This window comes from Chionomys nivalis, chromosome 25 (assembly GCF_950005125.1).
Source record: "Chionomys nivalis chromosome 25, mChiNiv1.1, whole genome shotgun sequence".
Classification (NCBI taxonomy): domain Eukaryota; kingdom Metazoa; phylum Chordata; class Mammalia; order Rodentia; family Cricetidae; genus Chionomys; species Chionomys nivalis.
The window spans coordinates 21902764-21919827 of NC_080110.1; the positions used below are offsets into that span (position 1 = coordinate 21902764).

The following is a 17064-nucleotide window of genomic DNA, read 5'->3' on the forward strand; positions in this document are numbered from 1 at the left end:
TTTATCATGTAGTATAAAACTGAAGATGCTTAACTTAATAGCATATTAAAACTATAAAATGAAATAAAGAGTAAAACCAAGGTCAAAAAGATAGTTCACTGGGTGAAAGTACTTGCCACACAAATCTGACCACTTGAGTCTGATCCCTGAAACCTACGATGAAAGTACGGAACTGATTCCCCAAAACTTGTCCTCTGACCTCTACACATGTACCATGTCTGTAAACGTGTGTGGACACAAAACAACAACAATCAGCAGGGTTTCCTAGACCACAGAATGGAAGAATAGGTTATTGTGGGATATTACTTTGGTTATTTGGTGGGTTATGAATGTTCGTCATTATTTATGGGGGATATAGGAATATAGGATTAAAAAGACAACCATGAACCTGTTTTATATTGGTATGGTTTTTTTGGCATATTGATACAAATTTAATTTCTGTATTTATGTACAAAATTAAATATACATACTGTATATGTATGTCTATTCTTGTTTAAGGTATTGTACCTATGCAGTTCATTTAAAAATATGATGTATAGCCGGGCGGTGGTGGCGCACGCCTTTAATCCCAGCACTCGGGAGGCAAAGGCAGGCGGATCTCTGTGAGTTCAAGGCCAGCCTGGGTCAGCTGTCTTCCCCTATTGTGTTCTTCCTGACGTACCGAGTCACAGCCTCTTCACTGTTCTGCTGTTCTGACTAGTCAGCTTGCTCCATGGATCCCCTTCTTCTGGTGCATTGGGATCATGGGGTTGTGGGATATGATTCTAGGGATCCAACCTCCAGCCCTCAGGCTTGGGAGACAAGTAATCGACTTGCCATGCCATCTCCCCAGCCCTTGAAGCTCTTTCTCTCATTTTTAAGATTTACTTTTTATTTTTTTCATTTTAAGTGTCAGAAGGAAGTAAATGACTGCAGGTGTCTCTAGAGGCTAGAGGGGCTGGAATTACAGGGTGCTGTGAGTTGCCATATCAAGTACTCTGCAAGAACACTGTGTGTTCTTTTTTTTTTTTTTTTTTCACAGACCAAGCCTTGACCTTTTATTTAAAAAGCCGCACATTTATTTCGCTTTCTGACTCTGCGCTTGTGCCTTCAACACTTTCACAACAATTTTCTGCTCCTCAATAAGGAAAGCCCGCTTGATCCTGTCACGGACACACTTGGCACACATGGAGCCACCATAGGCCCGGCTGACATGCTTCTTTGTCTTAGACAATCTCATGAGGACTTTTGGTCTCACAGCACGAACCCCTCGGAGTCGGCCCGGGCACACACCGCATGCTGATTTAGGTGCTTTTCCAACCTTCTTGGTGTAAAGGTAAACAATCCTGTTGCCAGGAGTTCGAGACAGCCTAGTTTTGTTGGAGGCTGTGTTGTAGGAGAGCCTACGACGGTATGTCAAACGCTGGACCATTCTGAGTGCCTCTAAGCACCGTCCCCGGAAGAGCAACACTGTGTGTTCTTAACTACTGAGCCATCTCTCCAGCCCCCAAAGCTCTCTTTTCATAGAGAAACAATATCCAAATATATAACCTTAAATATGGTAGTAAGGAACTTTATATATTAATATATCATCATCTTTAAATTAAAAGTAGCTTTCATCTGACCCTATAGAAAAAAATAAAAGTTTGGAATATTTACATTCAGCAAAATCAAAGATCACAGCACTTTCTAGAGTAAGACAAGTTATTCTCACCGCATGGTGTGGAACAAGGTGTTCTAAAGCACAGAAGACAGTGAAATTAAAACAAGTAAGTTTCTACATCAGCTAGTAAATGACTGAAAGTGTTAACAAGGCATGAAAAAAATTTCATTATCCTTCTCTGTGAAGTTACAGACCATGAGTGTAAGTTGGCAAACTCTAAACACAGCTATAATCACATCAATGGGATGGACCAGGGACATTCCACTTGATCAGGGAGCTTGAATTTTTATACACAAATGAGCTTCTGCTTTCAAGTGTACCACACTTTCATCAAAACGTCTGTTTCTGTCACACTGCAGATGATCATGTTAACCTCTGTGTACTTTAGTATTACCACTACTAATACTCCATTTTCTGTCAAAATTAATAACAAAGAACAACTAATATCACTCACATGACTATTGTCAAGCTAAAAAATACTGCTATTATTTAATTATTTAAGCACATTTTTTTAAATGTCAGTTAAGTAATATCTTCTTTTTTATGGAAATGACGTTTTCTAAGGAACACAGACTCTGTGTTTAGGAACATGTTTTTAAATTTTAAAATCCTATTATAAGGAGACAGTTAAGCCAACAGTCATAAATTTTAAAACTGAAGGCTTGTGGAAGAAAATGGACTTTCTACGAAACAGCCCACACTGGAAGCTCTCTCTCTCTCTCCACACTACCCTGTATCACAAAGAACAAGCAGCTCAGCTCATCAGACCATAGCACTCACTTAAAGACTCACACTGAGACTGAGATGGTCTGCAATGCGCTGTCACATTAGCAAATGCGCGTGCACATGGAGTGCTTTTATCTACAGGACCCATCCTCCTTGAGTATCATACAACACAGACAAGAAACTGCTACGTACTCCATTTTATTTTGGCTGAAGTAATCCTTTAAACATCACAGTGGGGAATGTAAAAATTAAGGTATTTACACCAAGTAAGCTACAGATTGAAGACTGAAAGCTTTTCAGTCACGAGTTACCTTATCGGCCTTCAGCTTTCTAAGGAAGGATGGGTTGTCGTACCCTTTCGCTTGCCTTGCCTCTTGCAAATGGTTGATCATCCACACGTTTTTTCTTTGCTTTGCCAAATCAAGTGCTGATTCACCCTGGTAATGTAAATAGAAGACACTCACATTAAAAAGAAAACTAATATTTTCATTAATACCTTTTAAAGAAATTCCATTAAAATAAATTGACCAAATTCATTTGGTTTCTGACATCATATAAATCAATTTAAAATCTAAATCATTACATACCTGTTATCATTTCTCATTCAAAACACAACAGGAAATACATTTTTTCATCTTACACTATAGACTCTATTTTTGCTTGCATTTTGACAAATTACAGAGCAAATCAAAAAGTAGGTGTTTTAGGACCTGCTGGATCAGAGGCTATCATTAGGCTTTTCAGTTAGGCACAATCCTTACAGCTTCACTAACAATAAATCCTCACACTGTACCAGGTTGTCAGAAGTCTGTTTTACTTCAGTGATGGTGGGAGTCTTAAGAGATTCAGAAAGAAAAGGCAAGTCAACTTCTACTTCAACCACTGTCCTGGCATTCAACCTACAGAAACTCATCTACCACAGAGGAATTCCCAGAGAGCAGGAGAGCAATGGGAAGGAATCGCTGCATCCCGGCTAGAAACTACGAGGTCCTTTAATACTCAAACAAGAATGCCAGGAGTGCACTAACAAGTAAGAAACAAGAAGTACACAACTTAGTCTTAGATGCTCCTTTTAACTTTTATTAATTTAAATTTCGTATTTCTTTTGTAAATTAGACACCTACATTTCTGATCTATTTAATGTCCTCTATTTATCTGATTCTTTAAATAAAAAAGATAAATTAAAACTGCCAAAATTTGAAGAATGATCCTAAAATTATTTTTTTTAAAAAAATTGAAATTTTACTTCAAAATAGTGGATTAAAGAAACAGGGAGTACTAAGGTACTTATTAAGTACAGAACACAGTTTTTTAAAAAAAAAAAAAAAAACAGAAATTAAGCATAACACTACCATACAGCAGTATACATACCACAACAAAGAATTATAAACAAACAAACAACAACAATAAATTTCTTTCAAAAGCTCAAGCAGATTTTTAATACAAAACCCAATGGTATTTAATAAGGAACGGGCTAATCTAGGTGACCCTTCCACAAATAGGGATATTTATTTTAGATATTCCTTGCTTATTCCAGAATTCCATCACCTAAGTTTTCAGAACCAGCTAATTAATCCAAACTATAAATATTACCTGAATAATAGCAATCCCTTGGGTAACAACTCCCAGAATATCCTGCAGTTGCCTCGGTCCAGCTGAGCACCCCTTCCACTAGAGGGCCATGTGACACCTAAGGATTGCCTAGACAGAAAGATTGAGGGAGCTTTAAAAACCTTTCAACTCCTCTAGTCATCTGACCATGTTTGTATAGTTCTTTTATTCAGCTGGCAAAATAAACAAACAATTCAAGAGTTGTACTAAAACCAGGGTTCAGAATCAAGTCTATATTTGATTACTCCATGCTGTAGCAAAAATCGTAAGTAATATTAATAAATGTTACATGAGGAAGAAGTCACATGGAGTATTTATAGACTATGTCACTGGTGTAAACAGCATTTTTTTCAGGGGTTTTGGTCAAATGACCATGGCTAAGATGGAAGATCACTTGAAGTTATGCTTTAGTGGGACTGAATCTCACTGTCAAAACTAACACTAGGTAGAGACCATCGAGGTCCAGGTATTCGAGAGCTAATGAACAACTACATTCTCCAAGGATTCTCACCTCCTCCCAAGAAGCTCCAAGAGACCTTCTGTCTACTGACATCCTGACAGTTTTAGAAAGAAAGGACTGGGCATGCTTAGGTCACTCAGGTCAATTGTTCTTCCCAAATTAAAATTTCTAACTTTATGTTTATAACTACAACTGCATGATAAAATCTTTAAAAATTAACAAATTTGTTTCTTCTTAGAACACAAATTACTTTTTTACCCTATGGTTAATATTGAACCATAACTTTAGTGCTGTGGTTGTAATATTCTTTTGATACTTATCCAATGAAAGCCAATGATCTTTTTCCCCACCAAAATGCTGTCATAATAATATTTTAAAAGTCTAAGGGTTTATGGGTCTATGTCATCCTAGATCTTTGATGTATTTGGCTGCTTCTTATCCTTCTAAATATCAACTTTAAAATATTTTAAAGTTATCTATTGTTAAAGTAATCTTCAAAATAAGTTGTCTTTTTTGATGGAAGAAATTTATTTTAGGTATTAAAGGAATCTAATTCCTTTCCCAAACAAGTAATTTACAGAAGCAATTTCTAGTTAACCTAGATATATTTAAAAGAAATTTAATCTTGTTTTTAAAATAGTTATTTCAGGAAAGGACTGAATAATTAAATAATTATGGCACAGAAAATGTTTTTGATCTTGGTTGAAGAATGCAACATTTTATAGATTTAAAAGGCACAGCCTACCCTTACAATTCAATTTTATTTTATATTTTTAAAGATATAGTTATTTTATTGTATGTGGATTAGTGTGTATATATATACATATATACACACAACATGATTGCCCAGGTGCTTGCCAAAGTCAGAAGAGGATGTTAGATGCCCTGGAGTTGGAGAGTTGGTGCTGGGAAATGAACCTGGGTCCTCTACAAGAGCATCAAGTGCTCCTAACTTCTGAGCCATCTCTCCAGCCTCTAAAATTCATTTTTATTAAGAAGATCTTTCCTAGTATTTAAAATGAAAACAGAAATAAATAAATATTGTCAAAATTATGGATAAAGGATAATGTTGAGGCTTTTACAATGAATTTTTCCTTTTCAAAATTTGCAGTGACCTAAATAATGAGCTTTCTACTGCACAGTGAAAAAGGCACCCTTCATGCAAAGCTAACAAACCAGTGAACCTCTATCTCACTCAGCTCAAAACAGGACTTTCCTTCAGCACTCACAGCCTCAGCGTGCGTCAGGAGACAAGTCAGCTAAAATAGAAGCTGCCTCACCGACTCTCAAATACGATCTGCCGTGTCGTCCCTACACGAAAATATTATAAATATCATCTCAAATCCTTTCAGTTAGTTCCATCTCTACTCCTTGGCTAAGAAAAACCACCAGTCTAACAGACTTTCCAATCTCTCCATTATCTTAATGATTCAATGACTGCTTCAACCAAAATCGTCTCTAAGACAAAAAACACATCCTATGGCAGTCTATACACACCCTCCTGTGTCCTAGACTTGAACAACAATTAAGCATCTAATCTGAGCATCTATACGCCTCTCAAGTTGCCTCTTGCTCATCTGTACTTCTAAGCCAAACCCAGCTAACACCCCTAAAACTCAGCATCCAACCCTCCTAGGCCTTGCAGTATTTGTACTTCTTCACATGGAAAACCTGCTGACCATTTACCTCTGCAAACTGATTCCTTCTCTTCATAACATCCACGAAAACATCATCCCCGAGGAATTCTCATAATATGGCTAGCACTACCTCAGCCTGCTACTCAACTGCATCTGATCATGAATTTACTACTTTATTCTTCAACAGAATGTATGTTCTGAGACAACACAGACCTTAATCTGTCTTGAACATTGAGACAACCTACCAAAGAACCAATATTTATTGAATGAAAGGGAAAAAATGGTTTCTATTTGAAGTGGTGACTAACACTTCAAGTATACAGAGAACGACAGATCCTAATAGAAAGAGCATTTTATTCTTATTTTCTCCTTTTAACTGTATGAAAAGAACATTTAGAAACAAAAAAAAATCTTTCTTACTAAAGTGGACAGAGATATTTTTTCCCTCAAAGCTATAAATGTTGCTTGAGCAAATGAATTATTTCCTTTAGCCAGACTGTTCTCCAGAAGGCGTTACTTGATCACATTGCTAGGCTAGAGTGTATAACTCAGGGGTAAAATGCTTGCCTAGCGTGCATCAAGACCTGGATTCAGTCTCTTGTATGGGTATGGGGACTTTTTTCTTTTTAAACAATAGTCAACAATAGGCAAAAGTGAATCTGTGTCAGATAAAACAATTTAAAAAGGCATGAGTTTAAACAGAATGTCTATAGGGACGTTAGTAAGATCAATCATTTGGCACTGTAGACTCTACAAAGTATTCTGATCTTGGTTCCACATAGGTAATATGCCTGAACATAAAGTACAAAAAAGAAAAAAAAAACCTAAACATTATGTGAATACTTTCAATACCTCTACTCTTATCATTACCTTTTTGTTGAAATTCATTATAAACTTTTCTATCTTACCAACATTAAAGGTTAATGCAATGGTTGGTAGGGACCACAACTTTTCATTAATTATTTTAGAAGATGTTAAAATTTTTATGTTGCAAATACTTAAAGAGCACGACTGGACTGTCCTATCGTTTTATGTGAATATAGCACTGGTTTCAAATTACATATACCCATCTTGCTTTCATAAATTATTTGGTATACTGTAAGTCAAATGCATTAATATGGCAATTAGGAAAAAGGAAATTGAAATTAATTGCTTACAGAAATTGGTTCTTTTTTTCAGTGATGTAAGCAAACTCTTGAAATGTACTTCTAGTACATGAACCTCAAGACTGGACATCTAGAAGTCAAGGAGAGTGAAATGGAAAGGAAGGCAAATGATAAAAGAAGGAGAAGGGGAATCCTTGCCAGGCGGTGGTGGAGCACGCCTTTAATCTCAGCACTTGGGAGGCAGAGGCAGGTGGATCTCTGTGAGTTCCAGGACAGGCTCCAAAAAACCACAGAGAAACCCTGTCTCGAAAAACCAAAAAAAGAAAAAAAGAAGGGGAATCCTTCTTTTGGCCTGGGCTAAGCACAGTTCACTAAAGCCAGTGTTAAGAATTTTTTGCAAAGACAAACATTTCTCTAACATTTCTAAAGTAGCAGAACAGTACACTGGCTGTCATAAATGTCAGTTTAAGCAAAATTGAAGACTACGCAAATCTTCACTGTTTTAGCCAATAGATATTTGCTAAGTACCCATCCCATGTCAGTATGATGGAATACCAACTTTCCCTTTTCCACGTGTTTAGTGAACCATTCTGATTATCCTGGGTAGGAAAAAGACTTAGAAGTTTAAAAAGTAGAAAGAAAAATCTATCAAATTTATAGTTTATAATATTTAAACTAAACTCAAAATTTGTAATTAGACTATTTCTAGAAATTCCCTAAGCTATGAAATAAAAGTTTTTAAAAAAAAGACAGTACAAGTCATTTTTAATAGACTAAGCTTCTCTTCTTAAAGTAACCCAGGAAAGGAAGAATTTTCACCAGAACATAAAGAGATGCCTTGATCCAGCAAGAGGTACCCACTTTTTGATTGGCTATTTCAGGTTAGTATTAGCTTAAGCTCCCTTTACATTTAATTAGCATATATCCTTTATGCATTTATAAAACATGGCTCAGAAAATACTACACATTACAGCTAATCCTTAAAACCATTTTCAAGACAGTGATTCCTGACAGTATTTGTAGCTATTCCAATTACTGCTAAAGGACACAGTGGATCATAAGCCTTTAAGAATGCAAAAGATGAACCAAAAACTTGAGAACCAACTTTTGACACTTATTTATGCTGTGTTTGCATGTGCACGAACATATGACACAGCACACGTGGAGGCTGAAGTGCAACTTGAAAGCTGTCCCTTCCACCATGTCATGAAAGGGGAACTCGGGTCATCGGGCTTGGCAGTTGGCGCCTCTTGCCCCGAGTCACCTTGCCAGTCCCTCAGCAAAACCTTGTGTTCATAGACAATTTATGATGCCTATAAATTCCCCAAATTCAAGTGTACATACTAAATTGTACTTGGCTTAGATTAATTCTGTGTACTTATCTTGGGTTAACTTGTGATATACTCTATAAACATCATAAAAGTTTTTTTTAAATCGAATTTAAGTCTTATTCTTTAAAGAAATAAGTTACTAAAATGACAAAGTCAAAGAAATACTAGAATTTATTATGAATGATGTCTCTCCTATGGCTGTTAGATGGTGTGAAGGTATGATGGCATGCAGGACGGTCAGAGGACACATTGGGGGAGCTGACGCTCTCCTTCCACAGGGATGGCTTCTGGGAGTCATTCACCTTAGGTGGCCAGCCTTTTACAAACAAGTGATTTTAGCAGCTGTGACATTCTCTGACAGGATAATGGGTTTTGTAACTATAAACTAGAAAGCTATTGTCCTTCATTTACAAAAGTTAGAAGCATGTAATTTTTAAAATCCAGTACAATTTCCTAATAAAAGGCCACCTAAAACTAAAAATATTTAAATATAAGATGAAAATATATGACAAGTTTTTAAAACAAATTATTTCACAGAAACAAATGATTAAACTACATAAAAAGTTCTCCTAACAAAGCAAACAAGAAAACCACATGCTTTATGAAGACTCTATCAGTGTCCTCCTCCTTCAACAGCAATACGTATTTACCTTGACATTTTGGGCGTCCACATTCCCTCCAGCTTCAAGAAGGAGACTAATGACTGTGGTGTTCCCTGCTAGAACTGCCCAGTGCAGAGCAGTGTTTTTGTGATACTTGTCACCAAGGTTAACTGAAACATTGAATGTTAAAAGCAATCTAGTTGGATCCACACTGAAAAGGAAAAAAACAAACAAACAAACAACAACAACCCTAATTTCAATTATCAGAATCATTACAGAGACTATACTGATTGTGGCTGCATTCTCATTCCATCCTGGAACACATCTATTCTAGCCTCTTAATATTACAATTAATAATTAAATAATGTGCAACCCTATATAAAGTAATATGGTGCCAAGAGACAGCATACTTGGTCCCAACTTCCCTACTTTTAATCTAAGAATTCATGTAATTAACACCTACGCATTTAAAGAATAAAACATACTTCATTCCAATTCATACTGATAAAAAATGATTTAAAATAACTGAAAAGTAAATACATAAAACTTTACAGTGTGATCACATGAAAAGGTAAATTACCTTAAAAAAAAAGTCAACTGTTCTTGCCCTCTCAGAATTAAGAGGCTTACTTCTGTTCTGCACTAGTCACTACTGCAGGAGCTTTCCAGAGCACTGAGTGTAGCATCTGCTGCTCTCTAGTCATGTGTTTCAGAGTGTTATGCTGAAGTGATGGTTACATACCTATGTGTTCTATAAGCTGCCCACATTAAAGGCGTCATTCCGTTCTGATCCATCATATCTACATCCTGATAATAAAGACAGCAGAATTTTAAGATCCTAACCAAAACTAGTTGAAAACATCTAATGTATACATTATACAATCTGAAACATTACTATTAATCAAGAATGCTTCCTGAAAACTTCTCTCTTAACTTTAAATTGAACCTAAGTTCTATGACTAATTAGTCTAACTGGTTTACAAATTATGCTTTCAGACTTCCCCTTTAATATTTTATATTCAAAGATCATTTAAAGAATATTTAACATAAAATATAAAAAGAACATTTAATGTAAAATTTACATTTAAAAAACATTTAATGTAATATGTTTTATATTTAAGATATTTTAGAATTCTAAGTGGTCCTCAAACACTATTATTACAGGATCTTAATTTAAAATAAGACAATTTTTACTAATCTTTCACAAGATGAAATTTGCTATGTGACACTGTTTTGTAGTTTTCATTTTCCAGAGGGAAGAAGATATATAGTTTTATATCTTAATTTCCTTGACAACTTTTAGGTATTTATAAATATTATACCCATTAAGTTACACAATATTATGTCTAAACACTTTAAGTATGTATTGCTTTTTCACGCAGAAAAATTACTCAGGAAAAAACTAATTTAAAAACTTAGACCATCATATTTTATCTTTCATATATTAAAAAAAAATACCATACTAGTGAAGTTTTGTTCTTTGATCTTTGGGTTACTTTTTTCCTCAAGGGTCACTCTATTTTATGATGGTGTCTTACCCTATAGTCCAGGCTGGCCTGGCACTAACCATGCAGCCCCGGCTGGGCTCAAACTTGTGGTAGTGTTCCTTCCTGCCTCTCAGCCTGCCAAGCAGTGCCAACACACTCAGCACTGTTTGATTTGCATGCATCTGTGTGTGTCCCTCTCATTTGTGTGCTCGATATGTATGTTTCTACAAGCACACTTGTCCACATCTGCTGGTGTAGAGGTCAAAAGCAGGTATCGGCTGTCTTCCTCTAAAGCCACCACTTGATTTCCTGAGACAGGGACAGCTAGAGTAAATGGCCCCAACAGCAGGACTACCTCCACAGCCCAGCTTCTACCTGTGTGCGGCAGTGTGCTCTACAGGGAGCCACCGCTCAGCTTCATTCCCTTAATATTCTTATAACCTACCTACTTCCCCAGATTTTAAAAAGACTAATGAAATGATCCAAAATTCCAAATCAATTGCATTAACAAAAAGATAACGAACACTCAAAATTTTATATCATTTTTTCTTTCCCAGCTAAAAGGGAAAAGAAAAATAAGTAAATATAAATTCTCCAAGCCTTGGTATGAGAAACCAGAATAAGGATAATCTCCTCTGACAGTTTCCAAAGACGGTTCCTATAGTATTCCCATTCTCATGCTGCCCACACTGAACACGAGGCAGGATGCCCCAGCTTCAATGACAGAAGAAATGCTGCTTTGTAGGTTCAAGTCAACAGAACAGCTTCTGTATGTGTTCTTCAGGGAATTCTGAGGCTCCATATAAGAAGTCTACTTCCCTGCTGAAGAGCGGTATTGTAAAGTTTGGACAATGCATCAAGGAAGGCAGTGGGCTAGCTGTCCCAGTATCCCAGCTAAGAACAGGCCTCTAGCTATTTCTATCAAAACACAAGAAACATACACACAACAAATTCTGATTTTAATACTATCAGAAAAAAAAAGAAGCAGAAGAAAACCTAGGTGGTGTTTCTCTTAACAAAATGTATTTATTATAAAAGCATACATAACAAGACGAATAGGTATATAATTAATGTAATTAATGTGATTTTATGATTACTGATGCACACCAAGAACCTAAATCCCACGGATCCTGACAGAAACTGCACCATTTGATGCAGCCGAAAAAGGAAACATGTTTTGTTTTGTTTCATATTAAATCATTCTCCTCAAGAATATAAAACAGGGCTGGAGAGATGGCTCAGTGGTTAAGAAAACGACCTGTTCTTCCAAAGGTCCTGAGTTCAATTCCCAGCAACCACATGGTGGCTCACAACCATCTGTATTGGGATCTGGTGCCCTCTTCTGGCCTGCAGGCAGAGCACTGAAAATACTGTATACATAATAAATAAATAAATCTTTAAAGAAAAAAGAATATAAAACAGAATATAATAGGTCAATAAAATTAGCTTCAGAAGTTTACAAGAATTCAGATGACAAGTTCCAATGTTTGGCGAGTTTGAGGTCAACACGACACAAGCAAGGGTAATTTTAGGAGAGGGGCCCTCAACTAAGAAAATGTCTCCAGACTTGCCTGTGGTCCATTTTCTTTATGACTGATTTGGGAGGGTTCGGTTCACTGTGGGTGGTGCCACCCTGTGCTGATGGTCTTGGTGAAAAGCAGGCCAAGCAAGCCATGAGGCATGAGCCAGTAAGTAGTGCTCCTCCATGGCTCCTGCATCAGCTCCTGCCTCCAGCCTCCTGCCCTGACTCCCTTTAATGATGGACTGTTACCTGAAAGGGTAAGCAAAATAAACGCTTTCTTCCCCAAGCTGCTTTTGGTCTTGGTGTGTTATCACAGCAATAGGGACACTAACTGAGACAGAAACTGTACCTGCCTTGGGGTACTTCTGTGACAGACCTGATCATGTTTGGGAGGCTGTGGTGATACTGTCCTCTGTGATGGAATAGTTGTTGAGCACTGAGAGCCTCAGTGCTGAGGCTGTTCTGTGGGAGCGTGGAAGATGAGAATGTTCAAAAAATATAAACAATGGAGAAACTTCAGATGAAGTTCTACAAGTCCTTTAAAGAACCTGTAAGGACATGCAACATTTTAAAACTCTGTGGTTCTACTCGGCTGGAGCTGAACAGCTGGTTGTGGTTAACAAGAGATCAGCACCACGGAAGTGAAAGCTTTGTTTTACTAGAATGATTTATGTTGGTTAGTCAGACCTGAGAAATTAGCAGTGATTAAGAAGAGACCAGCATAATGAAGGTAGTAAATCTAGAAGTGTGTCCTCAAGATCAGCACACAGAAACTATGGTCTAGAGAAGACTGAGGTGCAATCTTATACTGGCAGCTGAACTTGATTGATAGTCAAAGATGGTGGTGTACCATGCAGGTAGTAATAGTTTTGAAGGCATGAAGGGGTCACAGAGAACAACTGAGGCTTGGCACTGTGTGGCAGGACTGGGGACCCTGAAGTGAGGCCAGAAGAGGCTGATAAGTGTGGCCCAGCTGCACCAGAGACTACAGCACTTTAGAGATGGAAGGCTGTGCAAAGTCCGTTGAAGGAGCCTAAAAGGTATGAGTGGATCCCAGATGCCCAACCCCGCTCTCTTCACACTGAATGCTAGACTCTGGTTTTCCTTTGTCCAGGTGGTGACCATACCCTAGTTCTTACTATTTGGAGTCAGAAAGTATTTAACTTTTTTTTATTATTTTATTGGAGCCTGATGTTATGTGACCTTGGATATCTAAGAGAGTGTTTAGATATTTAAAGAGATACAACTTCTAAAGTGTGAAATTTTTAAAGGACTGGGATTTTGGAAATTTGGAATATGTTTTATATTGTGATAATATTAACATGTTATGTTGGGGACAAGTGAGAAAGAAAAGATTCTAGTTGAACTGTGATAATTCTATGTCAAGTCGACAAAGGGTCGATTGTGCTGGTTAGTTTATGTCAACATGACATAAGCTACAGCCAGTTTGGAAGAGGGAACCTCAATAAAAAAAAAATGTTCTCATCAGACTGTCCTATGGGCAAACCTGTGGTGTGTTTTCTTGATCAATGATTGACAGGGGAGGGCCAAGTTCACTATGGGTTGTGGCACACTGATCGTCTTGTAGTCCTGAGTGTGCTAAGAAAGGCTGAGCACACCACGAGAGGCAAACCAGGGAGCAGCGTGCCCTCCATGGCTCTGCACCAGCACCCGCTCCTGACTCCCTCTGAGGATGGACTGTGGTATGAAGGTGAGTAAACTAAAACCCTTCCTCTCCAAGTTGCTTTCAGTCTTGGTGTTTTATCACAGTAATAGAAAACCTAAGACAATATTTAAGGGAAATAGTTGAAGGAAAAAAATTAATAGATCACGAATTTTTCCTTACTTTCTACTATTTATTTCTATCACACTTATAAATTAAAAACCAACTTATCAGAATATTATCTAATTTGAGAATATATTTCCTTTTAAGTACACTAAAAACTCATAAAAATAACTACATTTATTTACTGTCTTCATACAGCAGAAAACAGTACTTAAGTATTTCCACGTGTTATGAATGTAATCCTAAGAATAGCAGACATTTAAGCCATTAAGAACATCTAATTAAAACACACACTATTAGGACTTTTTTTTTACCTGTCCTTTTGCTATAAGATAAGCGACAATTGAGGTATGTCCAAACTGAGCAGCCAGATGGATACAGCTGCATCCTTCCCCATCAATTAAGGAGGGGTCTGCACCATATTTCATTAGTTGCACAACCATGGATAAATGGCCTTGTCTAAAAAATAGAAAGACAAACATTTAAACATAAAGTTATTTCAAAGACAGTCTTGTGGAAAGAGTACACTTGAGAAGGTAATGGCAGGCAGTTAAATCATGTATTTTATGAAGCTGCCTTAAAATAAGACCTTTAAAGGAGTATGATTTTTGAAAGCTTTAAATGGAACAAAAGCCTCGATAATTTAATGAAAACAATCTTAACTTCTCCTTAAATATTATAATTACTATGTTAATTTCATTCCAATATGACCCTAAAAGTCCCAAGAACTAACCTGTTTAACTGTAAACACGTGCACCCTTCCAAAGTATTACATTTACTAATCCAAAATGTAATCAACTTTTAGAACTGGATTAGCTCGCTTCCCTGAGGACAGCTTGTAACTCTGTTTCCAATGAAGACAACACTAGGCAGCAATAAATACACGATTAACTATATCAAGTTCAGGCATATCATTAAAAACAAAAGATGAAGGAGCCAAGGGGACGGGTGAAGTAGAAGTAAATGTAAACCTTGTGGCCCAGTGCAATGGAGTTGAATTCAGGTCTCCTCCAAGCTGATCCACAATAGCACCTTTCGAAATATAGTATCTGTAAAATAAAGTTTGTAGTTTTCATCTTCAACTTTAGATATGTGAAAAATAAAATGTTTCCCACTGGAGCTATCGATCAATTCTGTGCCTTTGAAGATAAAAAGTGTTTAGTAGAATTTCATATTAAACATAGCACTTTTTTTTCTAGAAAAAGGAAATGATTTTAAAGCTATAAAAATGCCAAGAAACCATATAAAAAAAAGGTGATTAGACAATCACAAGGATCTGAGCAACACACAAAATTTTGGAATTGGTAGTTGTACACACAAGAGTCAAGAATAGTATATACAATCAGTAAGAAAGCTTGTGTCAGCAGTTCTTGTTGCTTATGATCCAGAGTGAACGAGTTTGAGTATACACACAATAAGACAAACTGAACTTTGGGGAGAACTCCCCATTTACCATCTTAGCATAATAATTAGACACGAAGAGTCGAAATCAGGTGTATCAATGGAAGGGACACGGGCTGGGAGCAAAAGTTGGAAGAACTAAGCATGATAATTAGAACTTTGTTTCCTAACAACCAAGTTCCTTCTTCTTTTGAACCCTACAAGAGGAAGCCCTCAACAATAATCAGGACCTATGGTGGTTTGAAGGAAAATGGCCCCAAAGGGAGTGGCACTATAAGGAGGTGAGGTTTTATTGGAAGAAGTACATCACTGTGGAGGCGGGCTTTGAGGTCTCATATATACTCAAGCCATGCCCAGAGAACACTTCCTGCTGCCTACATAAAATGTAGAACTCTCAGCCACCTCTCCAGCACCATGTCTGCCTGAATGCTGCCTTGCCTCCCACCATGACAATAATGGACTAAGCCTCTGAACTATAAGCAAGCCTGTGCAATTAAATGTTTTCCTTTAAAAGAGTTGCTATGTCTGGGTCTGTGGTCCAGCTGTAGCCAGGGTCTGTGTTGATGTCAGTGGCCCATGTCACCCCAGGGGTCCTTAGGAATCATGTGAAATTAAATCAGAGGGGCATGCTGAGCCTGCCTTGCCCTTTGCAGGCCCAGGGAAATCTGGCCTTGCCTCTAGCTGGACACTTCAGCAAGAGAGCTGGCTCCAACTCTCAGGGGAGAGCTGGCCCCAGCACTTGGGAGAGACGGCCCCACTCCTCACTATAGGCGAGGGTGTACAGGACCCTGAGGACATGGGCGTAGGGGAGGTGACACGGCCTCCTAGCCTAAGGTGGGTAACCCCAGTGGCCGAGAATGACCAGCTCAGCTACGGCTGGGCCTTGGGTTGGCCCACCCTAACCTCTAGCACATCTAGGCCTACTAGAGCTTGTGAAGAGACTGGCCCTTAGGATCTCCATGACTCAGGACGGCCATGGGATATTCCAGAGGAGTTCCAGTGAGGATCCAGTGATGATGGTGTACCAGAAACCAAGGGCCCTAAAGCAGCCCAGTCACTCCCTGCAATGAGCATTGCTAGTGAAGCTGGTAAGGGTCTGCTTACTACACGATATTCTGAGGACCCCACACACCACATAAACGAAGAGGTGTTGGAAAGGTGGGAAAGGAGAAGCAGAGAGGTTTGTTTTTGTTTGTTTTGTTCTTGTTTTTGTGTGCTTGTTTGCTTTGTTTCATTTTCTTTTGTGGAGGGGGCACTGAAAAAGTGAGAGAAAGATATGGGGGTGGGTGTGAGGAATTGGGGTGCATGATTTGAAACTCCCATAGAATCAATTATTCTTTTAAAAAGAATTTTTATATACTTTAAAAAGAAGTTATAAAGAAACTAACAAAAATAAGTCCATGTTACCAAATTTCAGTGAAAAATTTAAAGAATTAAGCTTTGCCAACAAGACTGTTTAAAAAAAAATGACAACACCACCAACAACAACAAAAATGAAGCTATAATTACTGAAACACAAGGTACCACTGAGAACAAAAGCAACACCAAAGCCAACAACATAATTACTGCATTCAACATACATCTTTTATAATAACTTAAAATAAAAATAGCTTCAACTCTCCAATCAAAAGATACAGGTTGGCTGAATGGACCAAAAAACAAAAATACATCTGTTGTCTACAATAAACAATTTCAACATAATGATTCAACACCACCTTAGAGTACAAAGATGGACAAAAGTCCTCCAAGTAAG

General features: G+C 37.5%; 2 protein-coding genes across 3 annotated transcripts in view; both read right to left on the bottom strand.

Annotated features, from left to right (window-relative positions):
* Positions 1–17064, bottom strand: part of Zdhhc17 (zinc finger DHHC-type palmitoyltransferase 17) — a 62587-nt gene that overhangs the window by 17511 nt on the left and 28012 nt on the right. For both annotated transcript variants that reach the window (XM_057757594.1, XM_057757595.1), the window contains 5 exons: positions 14882–14959; positions 14225–14369; positions 9858–9922; positions 9164–9326; positions 2680–2805 (listed from right to left, as the gene is read on the bottom strand). In XM_057757594.1, coding sequence (XP_057613577.1) covers positions 2680–2805; positions 9164–9326; positions 9858–9922; positions 14225–14369; positions 14882–14959 — 577 coding nt within the window. The remainder of the gene's footprint in view (positions 1–2679; positions 2806–9163; positions 9327–9857; positions 9923–14224; positions 14370–14881; positions 14960–17064) is intronic.
* Positions 1030–1453, bottom strand: LOC130866290 (60S ribosomal protein L34). The gene has a single exon (XM_057757596.1). The coding sequence runs from the start codon at positions 1409–1411 to the stop codon at positions 1058–1060; it is 354 nt and encodes a 117-aa protein (XP_057613579.1). The 5' UTR covers positions 1412–1453; the 3' UTR covers positions 1030–1057.